The 24,813-nt window shown below is 47.4% G+C and overlaps 1 protein-coding gene across 2 annotated transcripts in view; it reads right to left on the bottom strand.

Moving 5' to 3' along the window:
* The window catches only part of CCDC169 (coiled-coil domain containing 169), a 66,358-nt gene that overhangs the window by 10,429 nt on the left and 31,116 nt on the right, over positions 1-24,813 (bottom strand). For both annotated transcript variants that reach the window (XM_006120552.5, XM_089775502.1), the window contains 3 exons: positions 18,370-18,468; positions 18,102-18,155; positions 8,138-8,214 (listed from right to left, as the gene is read on the bottom strand). In XM_006120552.5, the coding sequence (XP_006120614.2) occupies positions 8,138-8,214; positions 18,102-18,155; positions 18,370-18,468 (230 nt within the window). The remainder of the gene's footprint in view (positions 1-8,137; positions 8,215-18,101; positions 18,156-18,369; positions 18,469-24,813) is intronic.

Raw genomic sequence — 24,813 nt, 5'->3', positions numbered from 1 at the left:
TAGAAAGTGTTTATTCAGGGTACGTCTTATTTCAAAATAATCCATTTCATTTTTTTCCGAAATAGCTTATTTCAAAATAGCACGTCCACACTACAGGGAAGCCTCAAAAGTAGTCCGAGACAGGCTCCTCTAATGTAGACATGCTATCTCAATTTAGAGCCCCAGGAAGCACTGGGGGGTAATTACTTTCAATGGCTCTGGGGAGGAGCTATTTCAAAAAAGAAGCAGTGGAGCGTCCACACTACAGCTATTTCAAAATAGCTATTTCAAAAGAGGCATTATTCCTTGTGCAATGAGGTTTACAGATTTCAAAATAAGCTGTCAGATATTTTGAATTTATTTTGAAATAATGGAATTGCTGTGTAGATGCTCGCATTGTTATTTCAAAATAACACTGCTGTGTAGACCAGGGGTGGGCAAAAGGGCCTCGGTAGGCTGGATTCGGCCTGCGGAGGCCCTGCTGCCTCTAGGCCAAATAGGGTCTGGGGGCAGGGAAGTGCACGAAGTTTTGTCCACCCTGCCAGGAGCACGCGGCACCTAGAAGCTCTGTACGCTCCTGACAGGGCGGGAGAAGGCTTCGCATACTCCCCCGCCCCCAGGCCAATCAGGACCTGGGAGCAAGGGAAAGCACACGAAGTTTCCTCTACTCTGCCCCCGTCCTCCAAGGAGCTCATTTCCCTTAGAAGCTGGAAGCATCTAGGCCCCGCTCCTTCTGTTTGAGGCCCCACCCCTTCCAGTGCGGCCCGGGGCCACTTCAAGAAAAAAATTATTGCCCACCCCTGATATATAGGGTTGTCAGGTGTCCGGTTTTGAACCAGAGAGTCCAGTATTTGACCTTTCTGTTCAGGAAACAAATTGAGAAAATATAAAAGTCCGGTATTTTCTAAATAAGATGAAATGTAGATTGTGATGTAATGTCAAGTGTGTCCGGTATTTTTGTTGAAACCATCTGGCAACCCTACTGGTATAGATACATCCTAACTTGCTTTGAAACTCAGGGAAGACGAAGCTTTGAAATACCAGTTGAAATTAGATTGGAAGCTGCTGGAGGAAATGATGAGGTTATTTTAAAGGCTTGATTTTATTGCACAGTTTTACTCTGGAATTTAAATAGAATTACTTGTAATTTACATCAGTATGAGTGAGAGCAGATTCAAGCCCCCAGTCGTTAAAGTCATTACAGTAGTATTTAGGGAGGAATAATGAAAAAACCCTGTTAAATTCTCTATACCTTAGGTAAGAGGTGGTTCCTGACCTGTGCTTGTCAATTCCTGAAGATACACATTGACAGGGCCGGCTTTAGGAAGTGTAGGGCCCAATTCGAACAATTTCGATGGGGCCCCACAGCAATTTTGGTTGAGAAAGAGAAAAAAAAAAACACACACACAAAAGTTTCAACGGGGAGGCCCAGGAATTTTCCCGTGGCATGGGAAAACCCTGCGCTAAACTCACACCTCCTGTGGTGCAGGCAGCCGACGCACTCCTCCTCCCGGGGCTGGCAGATTTGTATAATTTTTGGTGGTGCCCCATTAGCCACACCCCCTGATCCACGTTAACCACGTCCCAACCCCAATTAGCCACACCCCCTGAACCCCATTAACCACGCCCCAACCCCCATTAGTCATACCCCCTGACCCCCGTTACCTCCAGAGGTAACACGCTAGGGGCAAGATGGACACATGACCAGAAGTAAAAGGTGTCATGTCAGCCCTCTCGAAGGACTTTTCCCACCATCCTCCTACCAACAGGGATTAGTTTGACCCCCACCAAACCCCCCTCATGCAACTATCCTGCAATTGCATTAACCCAATGTGTGTGACATTAACTTGGGGGCAGAGAGGCTGGGGGAAGTGTTCCCTCTAAGGCTGTGTCTACACTCGCGGTTTCTTGCGCAAGTACAGGCATTCTTGCGCAAGAACCCACAGAGCAGCCATACTGCCCGCTTGCTCTTGCACAAGAAAATTTACAGTATGACCTGATAAGAGAGGGTGTCTTGCACAAGAGCTACGCTCTTTTCTAACAGGTGTAAGCTCTCTTGTGCAAGAGGGCAGTGTGGATGCTCGGCAGGGATTTCTTGCACAAGAAACTCCTAAGGCTAAAATGGCCATTGGAGCTTTCTTGCTCAAGAGAGTGTCCACACTGCCACGGATTCTCTTGCGCAAAAGCACAGCTCGCACATGGCAGTGTGGATGTGTTCTTGCGCAAGACTTCTTGCAGAAAAACCCTTGCGCAAGATGTTCCTGCACAAGAAGCCGCCAGTGTAGACATAGCCTAAGCGTTTCCTCCCATGAGCAGAATGGATTATGTGTTGTGCACCTGTACTGAGTTCATGTTGCTTGTTTGGATGTGCCACTGTGGTACCCAAGTTATTAATAATATTTTCTAGACCTTTACCTTCTCTCTGCTGCCATGTCTCCTCCCCTTGCTCCATCAGCTCCCCTGGTGCCTGCTGCCCCCCAACTCCTCACCCTCCTCTGCTGTCCTGACTCCTGCCCTTCTCACTGCCCTCAGCCTTCCTGAGACCTGCCCCCCTCCACCAGCCCTTCTTTCCCCCCTGTGCCCACTCCTCCAGTAGCCCCACTCTGCTCACATGAGCTACTCCTCCTCATCCCCTCTTCTAACACCTCCCTCTACACACCTGCCCTGCCTTTCTCCTCTGGTGCTGGTCCCTCCCCTGCAGGTGTCTGCCCTTCTGCTTCACCCCAGAATCCCCTGGCACCTGCACCTTCCCTTAGCTCTGCACCCTCCTGGTGCCTCCCCGTTCCCTTACTGCCCCGCCCTCTTTTTCCCTGATGCCCACCCCCTCATCATTCTCTGCCCCATCCCCTCCTGCCCCTCTGTGCCCACACATGACTTGCTCCATCCCCACCTTTCTCATGCCCACCCCTTCTTTCAAGCCTACTCCCAGCACCTCTCCCTCCCCTCTCTAGCCCCCAATGCTGTTCCCCTCTCCTTTCCTCTCCCAGCATCACCCTGTCCCCCCTTCCCACTGACACATCCCCTCCTGCCCTTTTTCTCGTTGTCTGCACTTGTCCCCCTGGCATTTGTCTCTCCTCCACCCTGTCTCTTGGTTCCTTACTCTCCCCCACTCCTCCTCTGCACAAGCCCTCTCCCCTCCCCCCTCCGCACAAGCCCCTTCCTCTCCCATCCTTCCCTCTAGTTTTCCCCCTCCCCTACCTTCTGCCTTCCACTTTGCAGGGCCGGAGTCTGTACTTGGGCCCCGGACTCCAAACCTGGAGCTGCTAGGCCATGCCACGCCAAGCACTTTTAAATTCCTGGGCTGTAACATCATGCCACGCCCGGGCGTCCTCCCCACCCACCTGAGAATGCTGCGCATGGCAGCAGCAGCAGCAGGCAAGGGGGAACCACACAGAGAGCTGCGCACGGCAGGGCCGGGCCGGGGCCGAGGGGAACTCTCTGGGGTCGGGGTGGGAGGCTGCGCAGGGGGGGCCGGGGCCCGCTCTAGGCAGAGCCGAGGGAGAGACCTAGCTCCAAATATTGCTGAAGCAGGGCCCCAGCTCTGAATAGTAACTCGTCGCCCAAGGCTCCCAGCACACTTCTGGGTTCAGGGCGCGGGGCCCCTTTAGGCGCGGGGCCCGATTTGGGGGAATCGGTCGAATTGGCCTAAGGCTGGCCCTGCACACTGACATATCACTACTCTTTGGTATGAGCTGCCCAGTAGAACCAAGGTGGGAAACTCATCAGGCTCTAAGCAATTGGCCATAGAAGCCAATGCAACTTCCCTGTCACAGCCCCCCATGCTCTATGAAAACTGGTTTATGACTATGAATATATATAATTCAAAGATGTTTTACACAAAACAGGTCATGTAACATCAATTTTACAATTATAATCTGCTGAATCTGTATACCCTATTTTTGTGAATGCAAGATTCTTGTGCATAAAGTGAGAATCTTGTGCATAAAGTGAAGTGTGGGTCTGTTTCTAGTAGTAAATGTACCAATGAGGGCCATTAGTAATACTTCAAGTACCTAATGATTCAAACCGTGGTTCTGTTTGTCTTGTAAGCCCAAACTGTGGTTGGTCCTAGAAAGACATGTGACCATGCCACCTGGTACTGGAATCTATCTTGAACCTGGTATTTTTCCATGGGGTGGGGAATCCCAAGTAAAGATTTCCCCCCAGGGTAGGAATCCTATTTAAACAGTGAGAAGCAGTCTTTTGTCTTCAATTGGCTTTTGAAACTGCCTGGTCCACTCTACTGGGATACAAAGAACTCTGAAGAAGCTTCAGGGGGTAGCTGAGTTACTCTGTACAGGATAAACTTAAAAAAACAATAAATGGTCTGGTAGCACTTCATAGACTAACAAAACATATAGGTGGTATCATGAGCTTTTGTGGGCACAGCCCACTTCTTCAGATGACCAGAGTTTTGAGTTTAGGATGTGCAGACCCAAAATAAACAGGGGAGAAGGGAGAGGGGGGAAGGAAAAAAATTGAAGGGGGTGGGAAATAAGGAGTAGAGGGTATGAAAATATCAAAGGGAAAACTAAATAGGCAGAACTGGTAATCAGCAAGCAACTAAAGATTGGATAGTTAAAAGAAGTGGATAAGAATCAAAGGATTGGCTTGGGGGCGGGGGAGTGTGTGAAGCCTCCTCGACACTCCCCTGCCCTGCAAGTAGCGCGTGGCACTTCAAAGTGCCACGTGCTCCTGGAAGGGCGGGAGGAAGCTTCGCATGCTTCCCTGCCCCCAAACCCTAATTGGCCTGAGGATGGGGGAGCAGGAGGGCCTCTGCGGGCCAGATCCACCTGCTTGACGGGTTGGATCCAGCCCATGGAGGCCATTTTGCCCACCCCTGTGATATACAGAGGTTAGGGACACCATTTTTACACATCCTGGTTAATTGACATTGATGGACCTATCCTCCTTTTTGTTCCTTTTTTAACCCTGGTCTTCACAACATCCTTTCATAGAATCATAGAGCTGGAAGAGACCTCAGGAGGCCATCAAGTCCGGCCCCCTGCCCAAGGCAGGACCAATTCCAACTAAATCAACCCAGCCAGGGCTTTGTCAAGCTGAGACTTAAACACCTCTAGGGATGGAGATTCCACCACCACCCTGGGTAACCCATTCCAGTGCTTCACCACCCTCCTAGTGAAATAGTTTTTCCTAATGTCCAACCTAGACCTCTCCTGCTGTAACTTGAGACCACTGCTCCTTGTTCTGCCATCTGTCACTACTGAGAACAGCCTTTCTCCATCCTCTTTGGAACTTCCCTTCAGGAAGTTGAAGGCTGCTATCAAATCCCCCCTCACTCTTCTCTTCTGCAGACTAAACAAACCCAAATCCCTCAGTCTCTCCTCATAGGTCATGCACTCCAGCCCCCTAATCATTTTGGTTGCCCTCCGCTGGACCCTCTCCAAACCGTCCACATCCTTTCTACAGAGGGGGGCCCAGAACTGGACCCAGTATTCCAGATGTGGCCTCACCAGAGCTGAATAAAGGAGATAATCACTTCTATGGATCTGCTGGCAATGCTCCTCCAAATGCACCCTAATATGAAATTAGCCGTCCTGGCTACAAGGGCACACTGTTGACTTATATCCAGCTTCTCATCCACTGTAATCCCTAGGTCCTTTTCTGCAGAACTGCTACTTAGCTATTCAGTCCCCAGCCTGTAACAATGCTTAGGATTCTTCCGTCCCAAGTGTAGGACTCTACACTTGTCCTTGTTGAACCTCATCAGATTTCTTTTGGCTCAATCCTCTAATCTGGCTAGGTCACTCTGGACCCTATCCCTGCCCTCCAGCCAATCTACCTCTCCCTCTAGCTTAGTGTCATCTGCGAACTTGCTGAGGTTGCAATCCATCCCCTCATCCAGGTCATTAATAAAGATATTGAACAAAACCGGTCCTAGAACAGATCCTTGGGGCACTCTGCTAGCAACCGACCGTCAACCTGACATTGCACCGTTGATCACTACCTGTTGGGTCTGACAGTCTAGCCAGCTTTCTATCCATCTTACAGTCCATTTATCCAATCCATAGTCCCTTAACTTGCTGTCAAGAATATTGTGGGAGACCATATAAAAGCTTTGCTAAAGTCAAGGTATATCACATCCACTGACTTTCCCATATCCACAGAGCCAGTTACCTCATCATAGAAGCTAATCAGATTAGTCAGGCACAACTTGCCCTTTGTGAATCCATGTTGACTATCCTTTGGCAAGGAGTTCCGTAGGTTGACTGTGTGTTGCGTGAAGAAATATTTCCTCTTGCTTGTTTTAAATCTGCTACCTATTAATTTCATTTGGTGACCCCACCCTCCGCTAGTTCTTATATTGTTGGAACAAGTAAATAACTTTTCCTTATTCACTTCCTCCAAACCTGTCATGATTTTATTGACCTCTATCATGTCCCCTCCCCAGCCCCAGTCTCCTCTTTTCTAAGCTAAAAAGTCCCAGTCTTTTTAATCTCTCTTCACATAGCAGCCTTTCCAAACCCATAATCATTTTCATTACCCTTTTCTGAACTTTTTCCAATGCCATATTTTTGAGACGAGGTGACCACATCTGTACTCAGTATTCAAGATGTGGATGTACCATGGATTTTTACAAAGGCAGTAAGGGGACAATCCTGAAGGGATTTCTGTGTTTCAACACATCTCATACTCTACTTTCTCTGTCAGTTCCTTTCAAGCAAAAAGTGAAGAAATCCCATTGTGTGCATAAAGTAATTTGAAAAGTGCTGATTAAAGTTACAAATCCAACATCTTTTGGAGGAGGAGGTGATGCAGTGGTAATCTGTTACAACATGTCATCTCTCCAGAACTAAAGGAAAGTATTTTTCCTTTAATGAAAAAATTACACACAACAACTATCATAATACTCCCAAATAAATATTGGTTTTAAGAACATAAAACAGTGCTACTATTCAGCCAGTATTCGACGTCTGGTTGTTACTCGCTTCCTTAGTCCCTTCACAGTGGTTCCCAAACTTTTCGGCATCATGCCCCTTTTTTGATTTTTGAGAAACCCTCACGCCCTCCCCCGAAAGCAGCAAAACTTATTGAGCAAAAAAAAAAAAAAAAAAAGAGGAAATGGGGCCAAAAAACAAAAATTGCAGCAAAACTTGAAGGGAGGGGGGATGGAGGAGGGAAGGTTGGGTTGCCTCACGCCCCCTCGTTTGGGAACCCATGCTCCACATGGACTAAGGGAGAAATGTGCTGGCTCTGTCCTCTCTGCCACCTCCACAGGAGCTATATAAAATTGCAGGCAGTCACTGAATATTTAAGACCCATACAATTCATGTTTAATCTTAAGAATTCTTAGTAGAAGACATTAAACCTTACTTTTAATAACAATAATCTACTGAACTCTCATCATGAGACCAAAGAATGGGAATCAGTGAGTATAGTTAACATTGCAGAATATATATCTTATTCATGACCCTGAGTGAGAGGTTAAAATAGAAAACAGGTGGGAAAACTATTTTTCATATAAATTAGTTTTTATAATGTAATGATGAGACAGCTGTTCTCAATTTGTATCATGGCTCAATGGTAATATACAGCTAAGATTTGTAAGTGTTTCCATTTTCAGTAAAGAATCTGCTTCAATTTAAAACTTGGCTTATCAGAGCTAAACTCTGACACATTTTTATGTTCTAAATTCCCCCAAACAGCTTGGCGTTCTTCATATTTAAACATTTGGGGGAAATTCTTTTGCACCTGTATAACTAAAAACTAGCTTTATTAAGCAATTAGGTCGTAATATGAGGTCATCTAAAATTACTCACATTCTCATTCATTAGGCAGCTGTACAATCTCTATTGACTAAGAAGAACCAGCCTGAGCATTTAATTACATTACTGTTAATGGACTGGAGCATGTAAGAGCAGATTTAGGAAAAAGGCCTATTTTTGACTGAGATTGATATGGATGGAAGCCAAAACTTTCTGTGAGGTTCCACAAAGGCTGTGTACATTGTATGAATATCGTATTTTCATTTTTGTAATAGTTTATGTTAGGTAATAAGCGGATTCAAAATCAGTGTCAAGAGTGATATGGACATCAATGTAAGGAATCTTTATCTTAGATAGAAGGCTAGGATAGTCACAGGATAGTAGAGATAAATGTATTAAGTCAGAAAAGAAAGAGAATATGAAACATTTACCTCAGGATCTGGTTTTCCCTCTTGATCTGCACTGCATCTGTTTTCTGCCTCTCAGCAATTTTAAGCGTAGCTGATGTCTGCAATATTTCAATTTTTATAAAGCAAGTTATCCTCCAAGTATGTGTATTGTTAGAAAAGCATAAACTTTCCTCAGATTGATTCTGAAAAGAGAAGCACTATGACCCTGACTCGGCAAAGAATTTACGTCCATGTTTAAGCCTAGCACATAATTAAGATTATGTCAGTTGGAGTTAGCAAGAATTGAGTACATATTTAAGTCCTCTGTTGAATTGGGGACTCCCTGCTGTCTCTACAGGGCCCCACTACAGTACTGTGATATATAAAATCCAAGACATAGTTATAAAACTTTGGTAATAAAAAGCAAAAATGTGGGGAAGATTTAAACGGTCATTTCTGTTCTCCACTGGCTGATGGTATCCCCCTGATGCAGAGCTCCTCCAGGCTCATGTCCAATTGCCACCTCAGAAACATCATGTTGTAGGGGGTTTCCATACAACGAAGAGGAAAGCAACGTGAAATGCTTCAGACTTACTTTGCAGTAAATTAGTGCTTTTGTGGCTCGTGGGCTGGGGAGTGCTTGCTGAAAAATGACACGATGCTGCCAACTTCTCAGATACACAGAGAGGTTTTGTAGAAACATGAGGCAAGGCTACATAGCAGGCCACACTAGGGAGCCATAGATTACTTTTTCTAAAAGTGTGAAGCCATGGATCTCTTTGAAGCCATTTAAACACAAAGCACATGGTTTGGATTATTTTTAAATCTTAATGTTACATTTTAAAACAATGTGAATGCATTCTTCATTGGAGGAAAAAAACCTACCATAGCAAACTGTCGCATCTGTGATTGTTTTTAACAAATAAACTGATTTCTAATGTGCTTCCATGTATGTACTAGGGATGTTAAATTTAGTTTAATCAACTAATCGACTAGTCCATTTTCCATTGACTAGACGATTAGTCGATAAGTGAGGGAGCTGCAGCAGAGTTAGCTCCCTCGAGGCTTACAGGATCTGACAACAAAGGGTGCTGGGGTCGGCTGATGCCCATCTAGACTACCGCGCTGTGCCGACAATCAGCTGATCGGCACAGTGCGGTGGCCATTTTGATGTAAATGAAGCGGCAATTATTTAAATCGCTGCTTCATTTTGCTATGTCTAATAAATTCATCTACATGGCTCCGTCGATGGAGCCATGTAGTCTAGACACACACTTAAATGTATTAACAGCCTACAGGCTCTTAATACATTTAAAAGGCTGGTGTGCAGCAGGGGGATCCCATGTGAGCCAAGAATCAGCTGTCCTGGCTCATGCTTGGTCCCTCCTGCTGCGCTTTAGCCTTTTAAATGTATTAAGAGCTGGCAGGCTCTTAATAAATTTAAAAGCAGAGGTGCAACATCTGGGCCTGGGCATGAGTCCCCACTACTCCCCTGTCCCTCATGGAGACAGTGCAGGGGGGTAACCAGCTTTTAAACTGGCTCCCCCCAGCACCATCTACTGCTCCCCCCTCGCTACCTCTGATAGAGGCAGCCGGATGAGGGGGCGGGAACAACTAGTCGCTTACATCCCTAGTATGTACTACATTAGACAACTACTATCACTAACACTATACAGGCAGTCCCCGGGTTACGTACAAGATAGGGACTGTAGGTTTGTTCTTAAGTTGAATCTGTATGTAAGTCGGAACTGGCGTCAGCCGCTGCTGAAACTGATCAGTTTCAACAGCGGCTGAATCTGGACGCCAGTTCTGACTTACATACAGATTCAACTTAAGAACCCAAGGCATCCCCAAGTCAGCTGCTGCTGAAACTGATCAGCGGCTGATTCCAGGAAGCCCGGGGCAGGGGCTTCCTGTAGTCAGCCACTGGTCAGTTTCAGCAGCGGCTGACTTGGGGACACCTGGGGCAGAGCAGCTGGGATGCTGCTGGGTTGGTCCAGTAGCGCCGCCGCTCCTCGGCGCTACTGGACCAACCCAGCAGCACCCAAGCTGCTCTGCCCCAGGCGTCCTGATTCAGCCGCTGCTGAATCTGACCAGCAGTGGCTGAATCAGGACGCCTGGGGCAGAACAGCTGGGGTGCTGCCCGGTTGGTCCAGTAGCACCCAGAGCAGCGCTACGGGACCAACTGGCAGCGCCCCAGCTGCTGTACCACAGGTGTCTGGAGCAAAGCCACAGAGCACGGGGGCAGCGGGACAGCCCAGACGCGCCGTGGCTGTCTGCTGCCCGCGCGCTCCACGGCTTGGCTCTGCTTGGCTCTGCTTTGCCTCCCCCCCCCCCGTCCCCCTGGTCTGCAGACCAGGGGGAGGGGGGGGGGCAAAGCAGAGCCAAGCCGCGGAGCGCGCGATCAGCTGACAGCCCAGACGCTCTGGGCTGTCAGCTGGCCGGGCGCTCCGCGGCTTGGCTCTGCTTTGCCCCCCCCCCCTGGTCTGCAGACCAGGGGGACGGGGGGGGGGGGGGCAAAGCAGAGCCAAGCCTCGGAGCGCGTGGGCAGCGGACAGCCCTGTCCGCTGCCCACGTGTTTCGCCGCTTTGCTTCCTCTCCCTGGTCTGCTGGAGACCAGGGAGAGGAACCCCGTTCGTAACTGCGGATCCGACGTAAGTCGGATCCACGTAACTCGGGGACTGCCTGTACTACCAAAGTCCACTATAATTCAAACAAAGACACTTTCAGAGAGCATAAATGTAAAGATAGAATAAAAGCTGCCTGGATTTAATTTCTGGAAAGCACTGTTAAATCATTCACTTTCAGGAAATTCTAGCTAAAGACACTGACTTATGAGAAAGAATATATTTTTTAATTTTTTAAAATACGTGGATCAATTTAAGAAAAAAATCGTCTTAAAAACCTATTCCAATTCCCCACTCCTTGGTTCTCAAACTACTGCATTTTGCAAGTCACAAGGAAAGGTTCCCTTGACCATCAATGCTCTATAGCATGTAATCTGAGAACAAGTCTTTTCGAATTAAAAAAAAAAAAGGTAATGCCTTTTGGGTGAATACTATATCTTGTGAAATCTTTACATTTATTTAAGTGTATCACTTAAAGAAACCATTAGCAACTTACTGAACCAGAAAATGTAAAAAACACACATAAAAGATTAATATAGTTTGAAAAAAAACAAGGTAACAGAAAATGACATGTACAAGAAACTATTATTCCATACAACAGCCTTTCTGCTCCTCCTCCAGTTCCACTAAAAACTACAGAGATGATCCCAAACAAGGTGTAAAATTATTCTAGAGGGAAAGCATTCATCATGTTGTTATTTAAAATAATTATTAATAAGAAAAAAGATTCTATTGCATTTGATTTACTAAGCACACAAGAGAGCGCTAACATGATAGGAAAAATAACAAAAGTGGAATTATCTATAGTTGTACAGTTAAGATGAAATATCTATGGAATAGATTGTTGCCAGAAAACAACAATTCTCTTGGTGCTACATTTGCCTCGGTACATATGGAAATACTGCTTAGTCAGCCATGAGTGGTGATTCCCCCTTCACCTCAGCCTCTGCCAACTCCATAGGATAGAATCTAAGACAGTGGGAAGTTTAGTACAATTAAAAAAGGTGTCAGATTCTACCACCCATGACTGATTTTGACATCAGTGGAATTACTCAAGGAGTAAGCACAGCATGGATGGCAAAATCTATTGCCAATGTCTTGAATCAGCAGCGTACTGAAGCACATTCCTAACTTGAAGCAACGAGACTACCGTGGTTAAAGTTAGCCTTGTGTTTAAGTGTCTTTCAGAGCAATGGCCTAAATAATGTAAATATAAAAGAACACTTGGCACACATTAGCTGTGTTCAGATATAACACTATTTTCTAACTTACTACTTTCTTCTTCCCACAGCATCTTCATGTTATCAGTTCCAGATTCATCAGTATTTACTAATCTAAAACTGCAAATTTGTTTTCAGCAATTTTCCTCATTCCCTATGGCAGCAATGACAATACAAAGTGAACCCCTGTTAAAGTCACATGGAAATACTGCTAATTACAACTGATCATCCCAGTTAAGTATACTGGCAATTCCTGACAGTCACTTCATTGCACAGTTCTCGAGAATCATGCTAATTTATTGCTTTTACATCATTTAAGACAGCAAGTTCTCCTTCAGAATAAACAGTGCTATAAACAGAAACTTCCAATTTGTATCTTAGGCTTCTATGCATTCCACAGCAACAATCTGTGGCAGTATAAATCTAGCTACGTTATAAAATTTAATCTTTCATTTTATAAAACAATAGGAACTGGCCCTTTCTACTGTAAACTACTTCAGAACATAAACTGTCATCTGAAGCCTGCATTTGATGCTGTGAAGACCAGGACTTTAACAGGGTTCAAAAAAGAACTAGATAAATTCATGAAGGATAGATCCATCAATACTTATTAACCAGAATGAGTAGAAATGGTGCCCCTGGTCTGTTTTTCAGGGGCTGGAAGTGGATGACAGGAGAGAGATCACTTGATGATTTCCTGTTCTGTTCATTCCCTTGGCGACATCTGGCATTGGCCACAGTCAGATGACAGGATACTGGGCTAGATGGACCTTTGGTCTGACCTAGTATGGCTGTTCTTATGTTCTGCAGACTGATGGCAGCAATAACTCTAAAAGATATGAAATGGCCAATTCATAGAGTAACCATATTTCCCTACACCCAATAAGAGACACCAGGGGGCGGGGCTGTCGGTGCTCGGGGCTTTAGCCCAAAGAGGGGGCTGCCAGCACTCAGGGCTTCTGCCCCACAGTGGAGGGCAGCAAGAAATGGGATGGGGCGGGGGCTGAGCTTCAGTCCTGCAGCAAGGGCCACTCAGGAATGGGGCGGCGCTCCATGGCCACTCAGGAATGGGGCTTCAAATCTTCAGACCCACAATGAGGGTTGAGCTCCATGGCTGGGGCTGCCCTGGAATGGGGCTTCAGCCTCATGGTGAGGGCCACCCAGGAACGGGGCTGATCGCTGCAGGGCAGGAGCAGACCGAGAACGGGGCTGAACCTTATGGTGGGGAAAGGGCTTCAGCCCTGCAGCAGCTGGGGGTTGCCTGGGAATCAGGGTTGAGCCCCAAGGCAGGGAAAAGGCTATTCAGCCGTGTGGCAAGTGAAGGCCACCTGGGAACTGGGCCTGAGCCACCACGGTGGGTGGGAGCAACCTGGGAATGGGGCTTCAACCCCACAGCAGCAAAAGGCCTTGGTCCCATGGGGACAGCAGCCTGGGGACAGGGCTAAGCCCCATGGCAGCAAAAGGCTTCAGTCCCACGGGAAGGGCAGCCTGGGAAACAGGGCTGCAGCCAGCAGTGGGGGGCACTCAAGAAAAGGGTTTCAGCCCCGGGGAGGAGGGGTTGCTGGCAGTTGGGGCTTCAGCCCCATGTTCCTGAAATTCTGGCAGACTTCCCCCCTTCTTTAGGATACACTGGGAGGGAAGCTACTACCTGGTTTCTCCCTCAGCTCCCTGCCTGACTCCACACACCACGTACTGGTACCTGCTTTACCGTGAGCCCATAAATAGGAAGTTGCTGCAACCTTGCTGACAGGGAACTTGAGGAGCGGATACTGGGAGTAGCCAGCTCTCCCCAGCACCAGCACTGCAGTGCCAACAGCCCCACCCCATGTGGCTGCTTCTACTAGAAGCAGCCATGTGGGGGGAGGGACAAGGGAGACTACCACAAAGCAGCCTTTACCTGTGGCAGGCACTGGCCATGGGCAAAGACTGCTTCACAGCAGCAGCCTCTGTCTGCAGGGTATCTGAGCTCCCTACAGACTGACACTGCTGCCAGAGCAGCCTCTGTCCACAGCGAGCGTGGGCCTGCCGCGGACAGAGGCTGCTTCACTGCAGCTTCCTTTGCCCCTTCCTATCCCAGCAACCTCTGTCCATGGGGAGCTTAGACCCCCACGGTCAGGGGCTGCTGTTCAGCCCTGCACTGCTGCCTCTGTATCTGCACTGCAGGCAGCCAGTCTGTGAGGGGAGCTGTTTTTTTACTGGCTCCTATTGCAGACTGGCTCCTACCTGGCATCCCAGGCGGGATACAGAGGCAACTGCATAGGGTGCAGGGGGCTCCCCCGAATGGGGCCGGATTGCACTTGCTGCCAGCCCCATCTCTGGGAGACTACAGAATAGCTGACTAACTGCTAAGGATTCATGAGGTTAGTTGACTATTCTATTACCCACTATTTAACATCCTTATTATGGGTGTAACAGGACACACCCCATTCACCCAAACCATTTAAGAAAGAAAATAAGAAGTTAAGGGGAAAGTATCCTTGCATTCCTTTCCACCTTCATGTTGTCTGCAATGCTGGCAACAATTTGTTCCACTGCTCCATGAAGGAATTCTGTACCAAAAAATAAAATTGTGTACAATTTTTAAAATACTGCAAAATGTGTTTGTCTATAAATAGATATGGGTTCAGCATGGCAGCATGGAGCACAGGCCACTGGCTGCAGTGAGATGGAAGATCACCTCAAAGCCCCACCTCCAAGGGCTGCCAACCCTTCTACAGTGTGTGGTAGTGGTAGAGCCTAGGGACTCCGTGTGCTTCCCCTGCCCCAAGCACTGACTCCGCAGATCCCATTTCCTGGGAACTGCAGCCATGGGGACTGCTAGGGCTGCACATAGTGCCACTTGGCCCTCCCACATAGGGGCCACAGGGAGGAATGTGCTGGTCACTTTTGAGAGACTGTCAGAGCCAGGGCACTCGGAGAACCTGCCTTAGCCCTGCTGTGCCACTGACTGGGACTTGGAGCCACCTGAAGCAAGTACTGCCCAGCCAGAGCCCATATGCCTCACCCTAAACCCTTTGCCCAAGCCCTGAGCTCTCTGCATCTCTTCCTGCACCCCAACCCCCCCGCTTCAGCCCAGAGCCCCCTCCTACACCCAAACTACTCCCAGAGCCTGCATCTCCTCTTGCACCCTTGACCCAGCCCTTAGCTCCCTCCTGCACCCCAATTCCCTATCCCAGGCTGAGTCCAGAGCCTCCTCCCATATTCCAACACCCCTTGGCTTCAGCCCAGAGACTTTCCCGCATCCCACACTCCAAACCCCTGCCCCATCCCAGTGAAAGTGAGAGAGGATGAGAAAAAGCAAGCAACGGGGGGGGGGGGGGGGGGAAGGTGGAGTGAGAGGAAGTGGGGTCTCACGGAGGAGGCAGAGGGTAGGAAAAGGGTGTTTGGTTTTGTGTGATTAGACAGTTGCCAATCCTACCACCTCCTCTGGTACAAGGACTTGACACTAAAGGTGCACCCAACCCTTACAGTGCAAGGGCTGGGCCTGTCCCAGAAACATCCTTAGGCCTTGTCTCTCTAAGCCGGATGCACCATGTGTGAATGGACAGGCTCAGACCAGCAGGACCCAAGTGTGGAGAGGTTTAGTGTGGGGGGGTCCAGGTCTGGGGAGCGAGGTTTCTGTGTGGCGTGGTCTAGGTGCAGGTGGCTCAGTGGGAGATCTAGCTGTCCAGTGGCTCATTGGGGGCATCTGCATGCTGGGGCAATGGGATTCTACAGGGGATCAGGTGAAGATTGCTGGGGCTCAGCAGGGGTCTGGGTATGAGTAAATGGAGCTCAGCTGGAGGGGAGTCTGAGAAAATGGGGGGTCCAGGTGCAGCTAGCTGGGGCTCAGTGAGAGGGGTCTGGATGTGGGGGGTCTATATATTAGAGGGTAGGGCTTGTCAGGGTGAGGATTGAATGGCCCTGCTTAATGGGGGAGCTCCAGCTTCTGCCAAGGTGACATCGCAAGCCAGGATCCTGCTTCCCTCCGTGATTCCTCTATCCTCTTTTATCTCCCATCCCCCTGCTTCTTCCCACATGCCTCCCACTCCCCCTGCTCTCGCCCCACCATGGACACACACTGTGGCACAGAAAACAGGAAGGCTCACAGAACACAGAAGGGGAACTCAACTGGCATAAGGACCCAGAAAGCAGCAATCGGTTGCAGAGTCAGCAGAACCAAGACTGCAGCCTCCTTCAGCTGAGCAGCTCTACACTTGAAGACATGGGGGGGAGCCACTGGCACATAACCCCATGTGCTTTCCCATGCCATGCCTCTCTTTGGGGGGGCAACCCCTCCCCCCAAAAATCCTGTGCTAATGGTTTGCCTGCCTGAACTCCCTCCTTCCTTCCCTTTGCTTCCTGTAGGAAAGCATGGGAATTCGGGGGTAGAAGGAAGCATTTTCTGCAGGCATGCAGTCCTGTAGAAGTCCCCCAAAAAGCAATATGTACTCCAACTTCAAACTTGCATACTAAGGCAAAACCTTAACAGTGATTTAATATGTTTTTATGTAAATCAATAGATCAACACATCTATTGTCACTCTCTCGCTGCATTTGGGAAGATACAGACTCCATTAGTCCGGCATCCAATGCTCTGGGACTCCTGATGGTCCGGCACCATCAGGAACCCGGAAATGCTGGGGCAGCCGGACAGGCTTCCCCCATTCAGCTGCTGCTGAAACTGACCAGCACCTGAATCGGGGAAGCTGGGAGCAGAGCAGCTGGGGTGCTGCCGGGTTGGTCTCATAGCGCTGCCCCTCGGGGCTGCGGGACCAACCCTGCAACACCCCAGCTGCTTTGCCCCAGGCGTCGGGATTCAGCAGCTGCTGAAACTGACCAGCAGCGTCAGTTTCACCAGCCAGCTGAATCTGGACGCCTGGGGCAGAGCAGCTGGGGTGCTGCGGGGTTGGTCTCGTAGCGCCGCCCCTCGGTGCTGCGGGATCAACCCGGCAGCACCCCAGCTGCTCTATTGCAGGCATCCCCAATTCAGCTGCTGATGAAACTGACCAGCAGCGGCTGAATCAGGGACGCCTGGGGCAGAGCCGGACTATCCTAAGGGGGGGCTATGAAGGGTCTGGGGTGGCATCCCCTCCCACCCCACTCCAGACCCCTCATAGCCCCCCCTTCTGATAGTCCAGCATATCTGATAATCTGGCACCCCCTGGGTCCTAAAGGTGCCGGATTATCGGAAGTTTACTGTATTTTGCTTTTGCTCGGCTGAAGAGACCCCTAATGTAGATAAAGACAGTGGTGTATGAAAGGATTAGGTGCTTGTGTTCAATCAACCCTAGACAAACTTCCAATGCTTCCAACAGAATTAGATGGTACAGTGGTCCCCTAGGGTTGACTATGACCAGTTAATATGACATTATCAACAGCCAGTGGTTCAGCAGAGCTTTTCTTCTAGTATAGGTTGGAAAAACCTTAAGACAGGTCACCTGATAACAGTGATATCTTTTACCATACAAGGTTACATATATTTAGTCAAAACAATGCTTTAGCTGAACTTGCATTACATTTTTTTTAAAGTTCAAATCAGACTGAGAACTGCTTACGAACTGAATAGCATGCTACAATATACACATCTAAGTATATATAACCTGAGATTAGTTCTTTTCACTGGGCCAGCAGAGACTAGATGCTTTAAAGGGACAGTGTAGTCAGCTCTTTGACAGGATATGTACGCTGGACTTTCATTCTTAAGACTCTACGCCATTGATGCCACCAGCTCAATTCCATCTATGGTAGTAATAGTGGATGAGTAGATATAGACTGTGCACTGGCATTTTAACCTCTGTGCCATCCAAGTCTGATCAGGGCAGGGCTAGATGGTACAATGGTTAAGATGTGATGGTTACTGAATCTTTGTCTATTTTAGTGCTCTGATTAACAATATAATGGGTTTGAAAATGTAAGTCAAGAAGTCTGGTGTAAATAAGGGGGTGGGACATACACACACACACACACTCACTCACTGTCTCAACTTTCTAGCAATCATTCCAGTTGACTGAGGCCTGGCTCTAAAGGGAGCTATTCTTGGCTTTCCTTAACTGGAATAAAACTCTAGATTTGTATGGAGAAGAAAAAAAGAAAAATAAAGAATTAAACAGCAATGATCCTTCAAGTATCAAACTTGGGAGGAAAAAGATTATTAGGCTGCAAAATGTTTGTTACTTACCTGTGAGATCTCTGCTAGGTACATGCGCCGTTCATCATTAGCCTTATGGTAAGCCTACATTGTAAATTAATGGGTAAATGGTGAAAATCAAACAAAACAATTAGCAAGGTTAATCCAAAAGGAAGGTCTGAATGTAGGTACCACCCCAGCACTTTTTCATTTTACATTTCACAGAATCATTACATTCTCCATATCAATGGTTTAGACATTTCAGACAGCCGTACCAGCTTCTAAAAGGGCTGGGTCAATGGTTAAGGCAATAACAGACCTTTGCTTCTTGTTCCAGTCTAAGCTCATAATCCTTCAGTTGGTTCTGGAGACTTCTTTTTTCCTCTTCTAGTTGTTTAAGAAGTTGATTTAAGGAACCCTGCAATTGTATTCAAAATAAAATCAATAGGTTACAAACATTTGTGTCCTGAACAATGATAGAGGTTGTTATCACAATCTAGATTCTGAGTTACAGTCTTTAAGGTCTGTGTGATTATACTTATCACTCCCTTGTTATTTATAATGCTCCTGCTGATTTACGCAGACACAGACATTACCAATCACATGCTGCTACCAGCTTCACCATTTTTAAATGAGAAACATTTAGTTCTGGCTTTGCTACTCTCAGTAGTTCCACTTTGCTCAACTGCATCAGGCCACACAGAGTTGCCCTTGACCAGTAACCAAGGACTAGCCTCTGGGCTGCAATTCATCAGGCTGGTGGTTCCAGATTCCAACTGGACCTACACTTGGAAACTACTTGCCAATGGAGCAATTGGCTTTGCTTGGAGAATTACTTGGTCTGATTTGAGGTAACTCACAACAACCTAAGCTCTAAAGGAATAACAGTAGACAGCATTTATCTTCTGTGTACTTGTATAGAATATCAAGTTTGGAGGCTGGGGATGGGGAGAACGATTATCTGGCGGTCACGTGTTATTTTTTCACTGTGCGCTAGATTTGGCTGGTGGTATGATTCTGATACAATTTTGTGGTCTAGTGGGCAGTGTTCCAGATTAGGAGTCAGACGATTTGGGTCTTGTTCCCAGCTCTGCCACAGACCTGCAGTATGAGCTTGGGTAAATTACTTCATCTCACTGCTCCATGCCTCCATCCCCTGGCATCCTTTGACTGTCTGGCCAATGTAATCTGTAAGCACTTCCGGGAAAGGATTATCTCCTGCTTAGTCCATGGGGCCCCAGTCTCTGTTGGGGACTCTACTCACTAGCATAATACTAATAATTTTTCTCATGCTGCATATCTCTGCCATTGTGATAGCATACCCTCTCTGCAGCAGTTAGCTCTGAGGGTTTCAGAGGATCAGTAGGGTTGATGGCTATCTGATATTCAGCTGTGCATTTAGGCTGTGTCTAAATTACATCCCTCTGTCAGCAGAGAGATGTAAATTAGACACATCGAAAGTGCAAATGAAGCGGGTATTTAAATATCTCACGCTTCATTTGCATAATGGCAGCCGCCGCTTTTTTCCAAAACGGGGCTTTTTGAAAAAAACGGCAGTTTAGACGGGGCATTTTTGAAAGATCCTGTACTCCTTATTTTTTGTCCTTGTCAGAGCACACCCTCTTTGCGGGGCACCCAGGCCTGTCATGGACAGCGGCTGCTCTGGCCAGGACACTACAGCAGGCTCTGCTGCAGGAAGTCAGGGTGCAGGGGCTACTGCAGTTGTCTGGCCTGGAGCAGCTCCTATCTGCAGTGGGATCCCCAGGGCACTGGAGTAGCCTCCTGACCACAACGGATAGGGAGCTACTCCAGCCCCATCAGTTAACCTTAAGTCTCATCTGTTAAGGGTGAAGCTATTGGTTAAATCTTCACATCCCTCATACTGAGGGGAGTAAAAAGGGGCAGGTCTGCATGGTAAAGCCCCACCACTTGTAATTGATATGATAATGGCTGTTTTACACAAGATCGAGCTACAAGGGAATTTGGCTGAGTTACTACCAGAAAGTTGGCTCCCAGTAAGTAACGGTAGAGAGTCCAGGGATGGGGCCTCTGTAGAAAGCAGTGTTATAGACAACATGCGGAAGTAATTCCCTCATAATTTGGTCTGCTCTATCCTTGAGTTATGGCATCACAGCAGGCAAATGGTTTAGATTGATAAAGACCATCTTTTGGGTACATTAATGTTAATAAAACCATGGTCCCTTCTTTTTCACAAAAACGTGTCTGGATGCTATTAAGCTTTCCCTGCAAATGATTTTCATTAGAATCAAGAAGTATAGTGGTTTGGCCAAAGGTGAAGTGCTGTTAAAAGCTGCTACCAGGCTGAAATAACCCTTCCTGCTGATTTTTAAAAACAGAAATTGACAGCAGAGACATGGCTTTCAGGAATGCTTCACTCATGGCTGAGCTGCTAGAACTTTAGTTTTCTATTATGACAGATACATTGAAGACATGAAAAGCCATTGGTTTTGCTTTTTATATTAAAATTGGGAGGGAAACCACTCTAGCGAAAATTGTTGCATATTACAAACCTCTCCCTATTATAGAATCTAAGAGCCAAGTGTATACATTCAGCCCATTTGAAGAGAGAAAGAAAAGGACAGACTGAAGAGGGAATTTAGTTACATTCAACTACTGCCATATTCTACTTCATCATCAGCGTCCCCAAAGAACTGAAAAAAGGAGAGAAAGAAAAAGCCTTAACTCTATCAACTCTAGAAGACTGAATTTTGGTTGGAAGAAAGTCTTTAACAGCCATATCTACCTGATGGCATTTTGGGGACTGTAATCACCCGACACATCTGTAACACACTTTGTGTCCCACACAAAACTCCTCCCAACACCAGATAGGAGTTAATGCTACTGTTTTAACTGTTCTGAATACACCCAAGCACCACATGCCCTTGCACTGGGTATATAATGCTGGTAAGGACAGGAAGTGCCAGTACTGCAGCTATAGCTGAAGCAGAGCAATTGAGTAACTTTTTAGTGGCTCTTTTGATCAAATTTCTGAACTTTGTGGCCACTTATTCCTAGGGATCAAGTCTTCAAGAAGTCTTTTACGTACAAAGTGGAACATACGTACCTCATGTCCCACAGCAAGTACTTCCTAAAACAGAATCTTCTTCAAGATCACTGTGTTCTAGAATTCCTTTTGTTTTTGGATCTGGGTTCATTTCTCCTCAGAAGTTCTCCTACAGTTGTACTAGCTTCTGACCAAAGCTAAATGCTGGGGAAGTCATTCAGATCTTGAACAATGGTGAGAAGCAATCCCAGATAACCCAGACTATCCAGTATACCACTGCTTCTGACAGATGAACGTGTCTCTGGCCTAGAAGTGCTTTGTATTATTTGTGCTGTTCTACATGGCCTAGTGTTAAATCTACATCAGTACTGCCACAACTATTAAGAAACACAGACAAAAACAAGTGAAGGAAGAAGTCCCGCTTACTTCAACTCAGTTACTTGAACAGACACTGCAGCACCCTTTCCTCACATCCCCCGATGCAGCAGATAAAATTAAATAGCTTGCCCTCTGCCGAACCCCCTCCTCCCCAACAGCAAGTTCAGTACAGGTCCATCTCAAACAAGGTCCAGAGTCAGTTACTATTATGGAAACTGGATTCTGCTGGAGCAGATCCCCAGGAGCTGGAAAATAAAGACCCAAGGATTCTGTCCTGGCTCTCTGGTGCTCTATAGAAGTATGAACCATCATCACTTTCAAACTTCTGAAGACAATTAACTCTGCATCTGCAGCTGTTTAAGAACAAATCTGGCTCTCCGAACAAACATAAAATCCTCTTAACCTCCAGTGCAGTCCCAGTTTTGGGATAAGATGCCAAAACAGACTGCTGTTTGTCAGTGAGAGTACGTCTAGACTACATGCCTCTGTTGCCAGAGGCATGTAGTCTAGACGTACCCTAAGTTACAGGATCTGACCCCCATCTCCCATAATTCCTTTAGACGGTCCTAATCCCTTGCACAATTTCCCACAAAGTATCACTTCAAGGTCCTGTAGAATAGTGTGCCCATAAACAGCAGTGCATCTAGTGCAGGAGAGAACTGTGCCCAGCCAGATGGGTTAGTATTGATACACTATATTGTTCGTTTGCAACAGTTCAGTTTCAGAGTATAAGCAATGCAGAGATAAGGTTTCACAAGGACATTTCTACTCTGCATTATTGTAACATAGGTTCTGAAGAGGTTTGACTTATCTGAATGGTCTTAAATCATTTTCAATACCAGGTCAACGTATTTTGCTGAAAATCATTTTAAAAAATGGTTCAGTTTTCTAGTATAACTCTAGCTCTATTCCATACCTCTGGTAGTACCCTAATTCCTATGTTTTCTACAAGAATAAAAGGCTAGGAAAAAATTCTATAACATATCTGAAGTATTTATATGGTCTCCATCAGTGCTATATCTGAGCACCTCACAATCTTTAATGTATTTATCTTCAGAACTCTCCTGTGAGGCAGAGGAGTAGTATTATCCCCGTTCTGCAGATGGAGAAATGAACCAGAGAGGCTAAGTGACTTGCCCACGCTAACACAGAAGCCTGAGGAGAAGAAGGGACTTTAACCCAAGTCCTTGGCTAGTGTTCCTACAACTATCTCTTCCTTCTTTTGTAATTTGGAACTACTAGCTGGAGTTACCCGGCATTGCTCGGTCCCGCCCCTTCCTGCCCCCCACCAGCCCTATTTCCTGCTGGCCGGTTCTCCTCCTCCTGATCTCCCATGGTCAGCCCCACTCCCGTCGGTCACCCCCCAACCCCGATCAGCTCTGCTTCCCGCCAGTGCCTGCCCCCCCCCCCCCCCCCTTCCCCCAGCCAGCCCTTCCCCCCTAACCAGCTCTGCTTCCTGCCGGCCGCCCCTATCCCGATCTCCCCCAACCAGCCCTGCTGCCATAACCCTCCACCCCGCCAGCTCTGCTTCCCACTGGCCACCCCCTCCCGATCTCCCTCGGCCAGCCCCGCTGTCCCTGACCAGCTCTGCTTCCCATTGGCCGCCCCCTCCCGATCTCCCCTGGCCAGCCCCGCTGTCCCCAACCAGCTCTGCTTCCCGTTGGCAGCCCCTTTCCCGATCTCCCCCAGCCAGCCCCGCTGCCCCCGGCATCCCTACCAGCTCTGCTTCCCGGCCCCCCTCCTTCCTCCCAGGCAGGCCCCCCCACCCCCGCTCAAGTGTGTCCAGTTTTTTTTTTTAGATTACCTGTTAACTGTAGCTGTGGGGGGCAGGGCGGGTGCCTGAGTGCGGGTGTGCATGGGGGGGTGGGGCGAGTCCCGGATGGCAATGAGGGCTGTAGGCGGGCAAGTGACCTAGGGTGGGCAGGACTGTCCCCGCAGCGCAGCGGGTTATTTTTTAATTTTACAGGTTGAGATCAGGCCCGACTGGGTCCAAAAATACCTTAAAACCTTCTCCTGGAGGAAAGGTTATCCCATGGAAAGTTTGGTTGCGGTAGGTGTCCAAGTTGTTAGAGCACAAATATACAAACATTCTCCTTTATAAATTAGATTTGCTAGACCAAGCACTGATTCCCTGCACACAAGCACTGAATGAGGCAAGCTCTGCTGCAAAGCTATTTTTTCTTGAGCACATCCTTTGGGTATTAAATGAGGCACAGGACTTACATAGATTACACACGTGTTTACTTATGTGAAAGACCTTTCTTGGTATTCAAATACTGGAAGAGATTAAATAATGTCTCAGAAAATAGACTTAAGAACATTTAAACCAGTATAACTTCAAAGATATTATAAAAACTCTCTCTGCTAGGACAGATCATAAGTTACCTTCAACTCCTACCACCTAGGCAGTAACAGAAGAAGCAACTGAGACCATATTTTGGTTGTATCTAGCCACAAGTATAGCTCCATAAGACAAGAATGAAGGCAAGCCGAATCCAGCCAAACCCCTCCAGGGTGTGTTCACCTTCAGTTAATCTCTCTGAGAAAGGAGGGGATAAAAACTCATTGAAACAGATGTAACTGAAGAGGCTAATGGAAATGCACACAACTTTCTGTACAAAGAAGTGAAACAGAACAAAAGAGGAAGCTCACAGCAAACAGCTCAAAGAACACAGACATACAGCCGAGACCAGTCTGCACAGAGACGTCTCAACAAAACAACAAAGACTATCAAGAGTCCAAAGAAATCCTGTGTCACTCTGAAGGGAACAGAAACCCAACTTACCTGCGCCAGACTCCATGAAGAATAAAGTAACTCAGATCCACCTGTGGATAGTTAATTGCCTAAGCTGGGTGCCAACTAATTAAGTTGGGAGCACCTGAGCCTAAATAAAGATTTATAAGCACTCAATTACAAGGCCCCAGAACAGGAGTACTTCTCAAGGGAGCTGATTAGAGAACCTGCCAGACAAGGAGAACTAGGAAAAGGTGTCCCAGGAGGGATCAGGTTCCCCAAGGAACCATGCCATAGAGAGTCTTGATTCCAGCAAAATAATCTTGCCATGCTTTGGCAGGAGGTCCACGTTACAGGGGCAATACATGCTGCACCAGTGAATAGCTGGGGCAGTCTGACCTATGCAGGGGCTGTGATTCCAGAGAAAAAAGTCTCTTGCAGGTGATGTCAGGAGGGCTGACTCCTGAAGAGTTTTCTGCCGTAAGAGGCCCGTACGAGTGAAGAGCCTCAGATAAACCAACTCAAATTAACTTGCTAGACACTGGAGTGAAAACTAATTTGAGTGCTTCTTGGAGTTGGTGGGCCTGGAACCCATGAGAGAGAGGCATTTCTTGATTTAGTCTTCA

This window comes from Pelodiscus sinensis, chromosome 1 (genome assembly GCF_052426305.1).
Source record: "Pelodiscus sinensis isolate ZL-2025 chromosome 1, ASM5242630v1, whole genome shotgun sequence".
In the NCBI taxonomy this organism is placed as follows: Eukaryota; Metazoa; Chordata; order Testudines; family Trionychidae; genus Pelodiscus; species Pelodiscus sinensis.
Note: the sequence above shows the minus strand (reverse complement) of the source record. Positions and strands in the feature narration are given on the sequence as shown.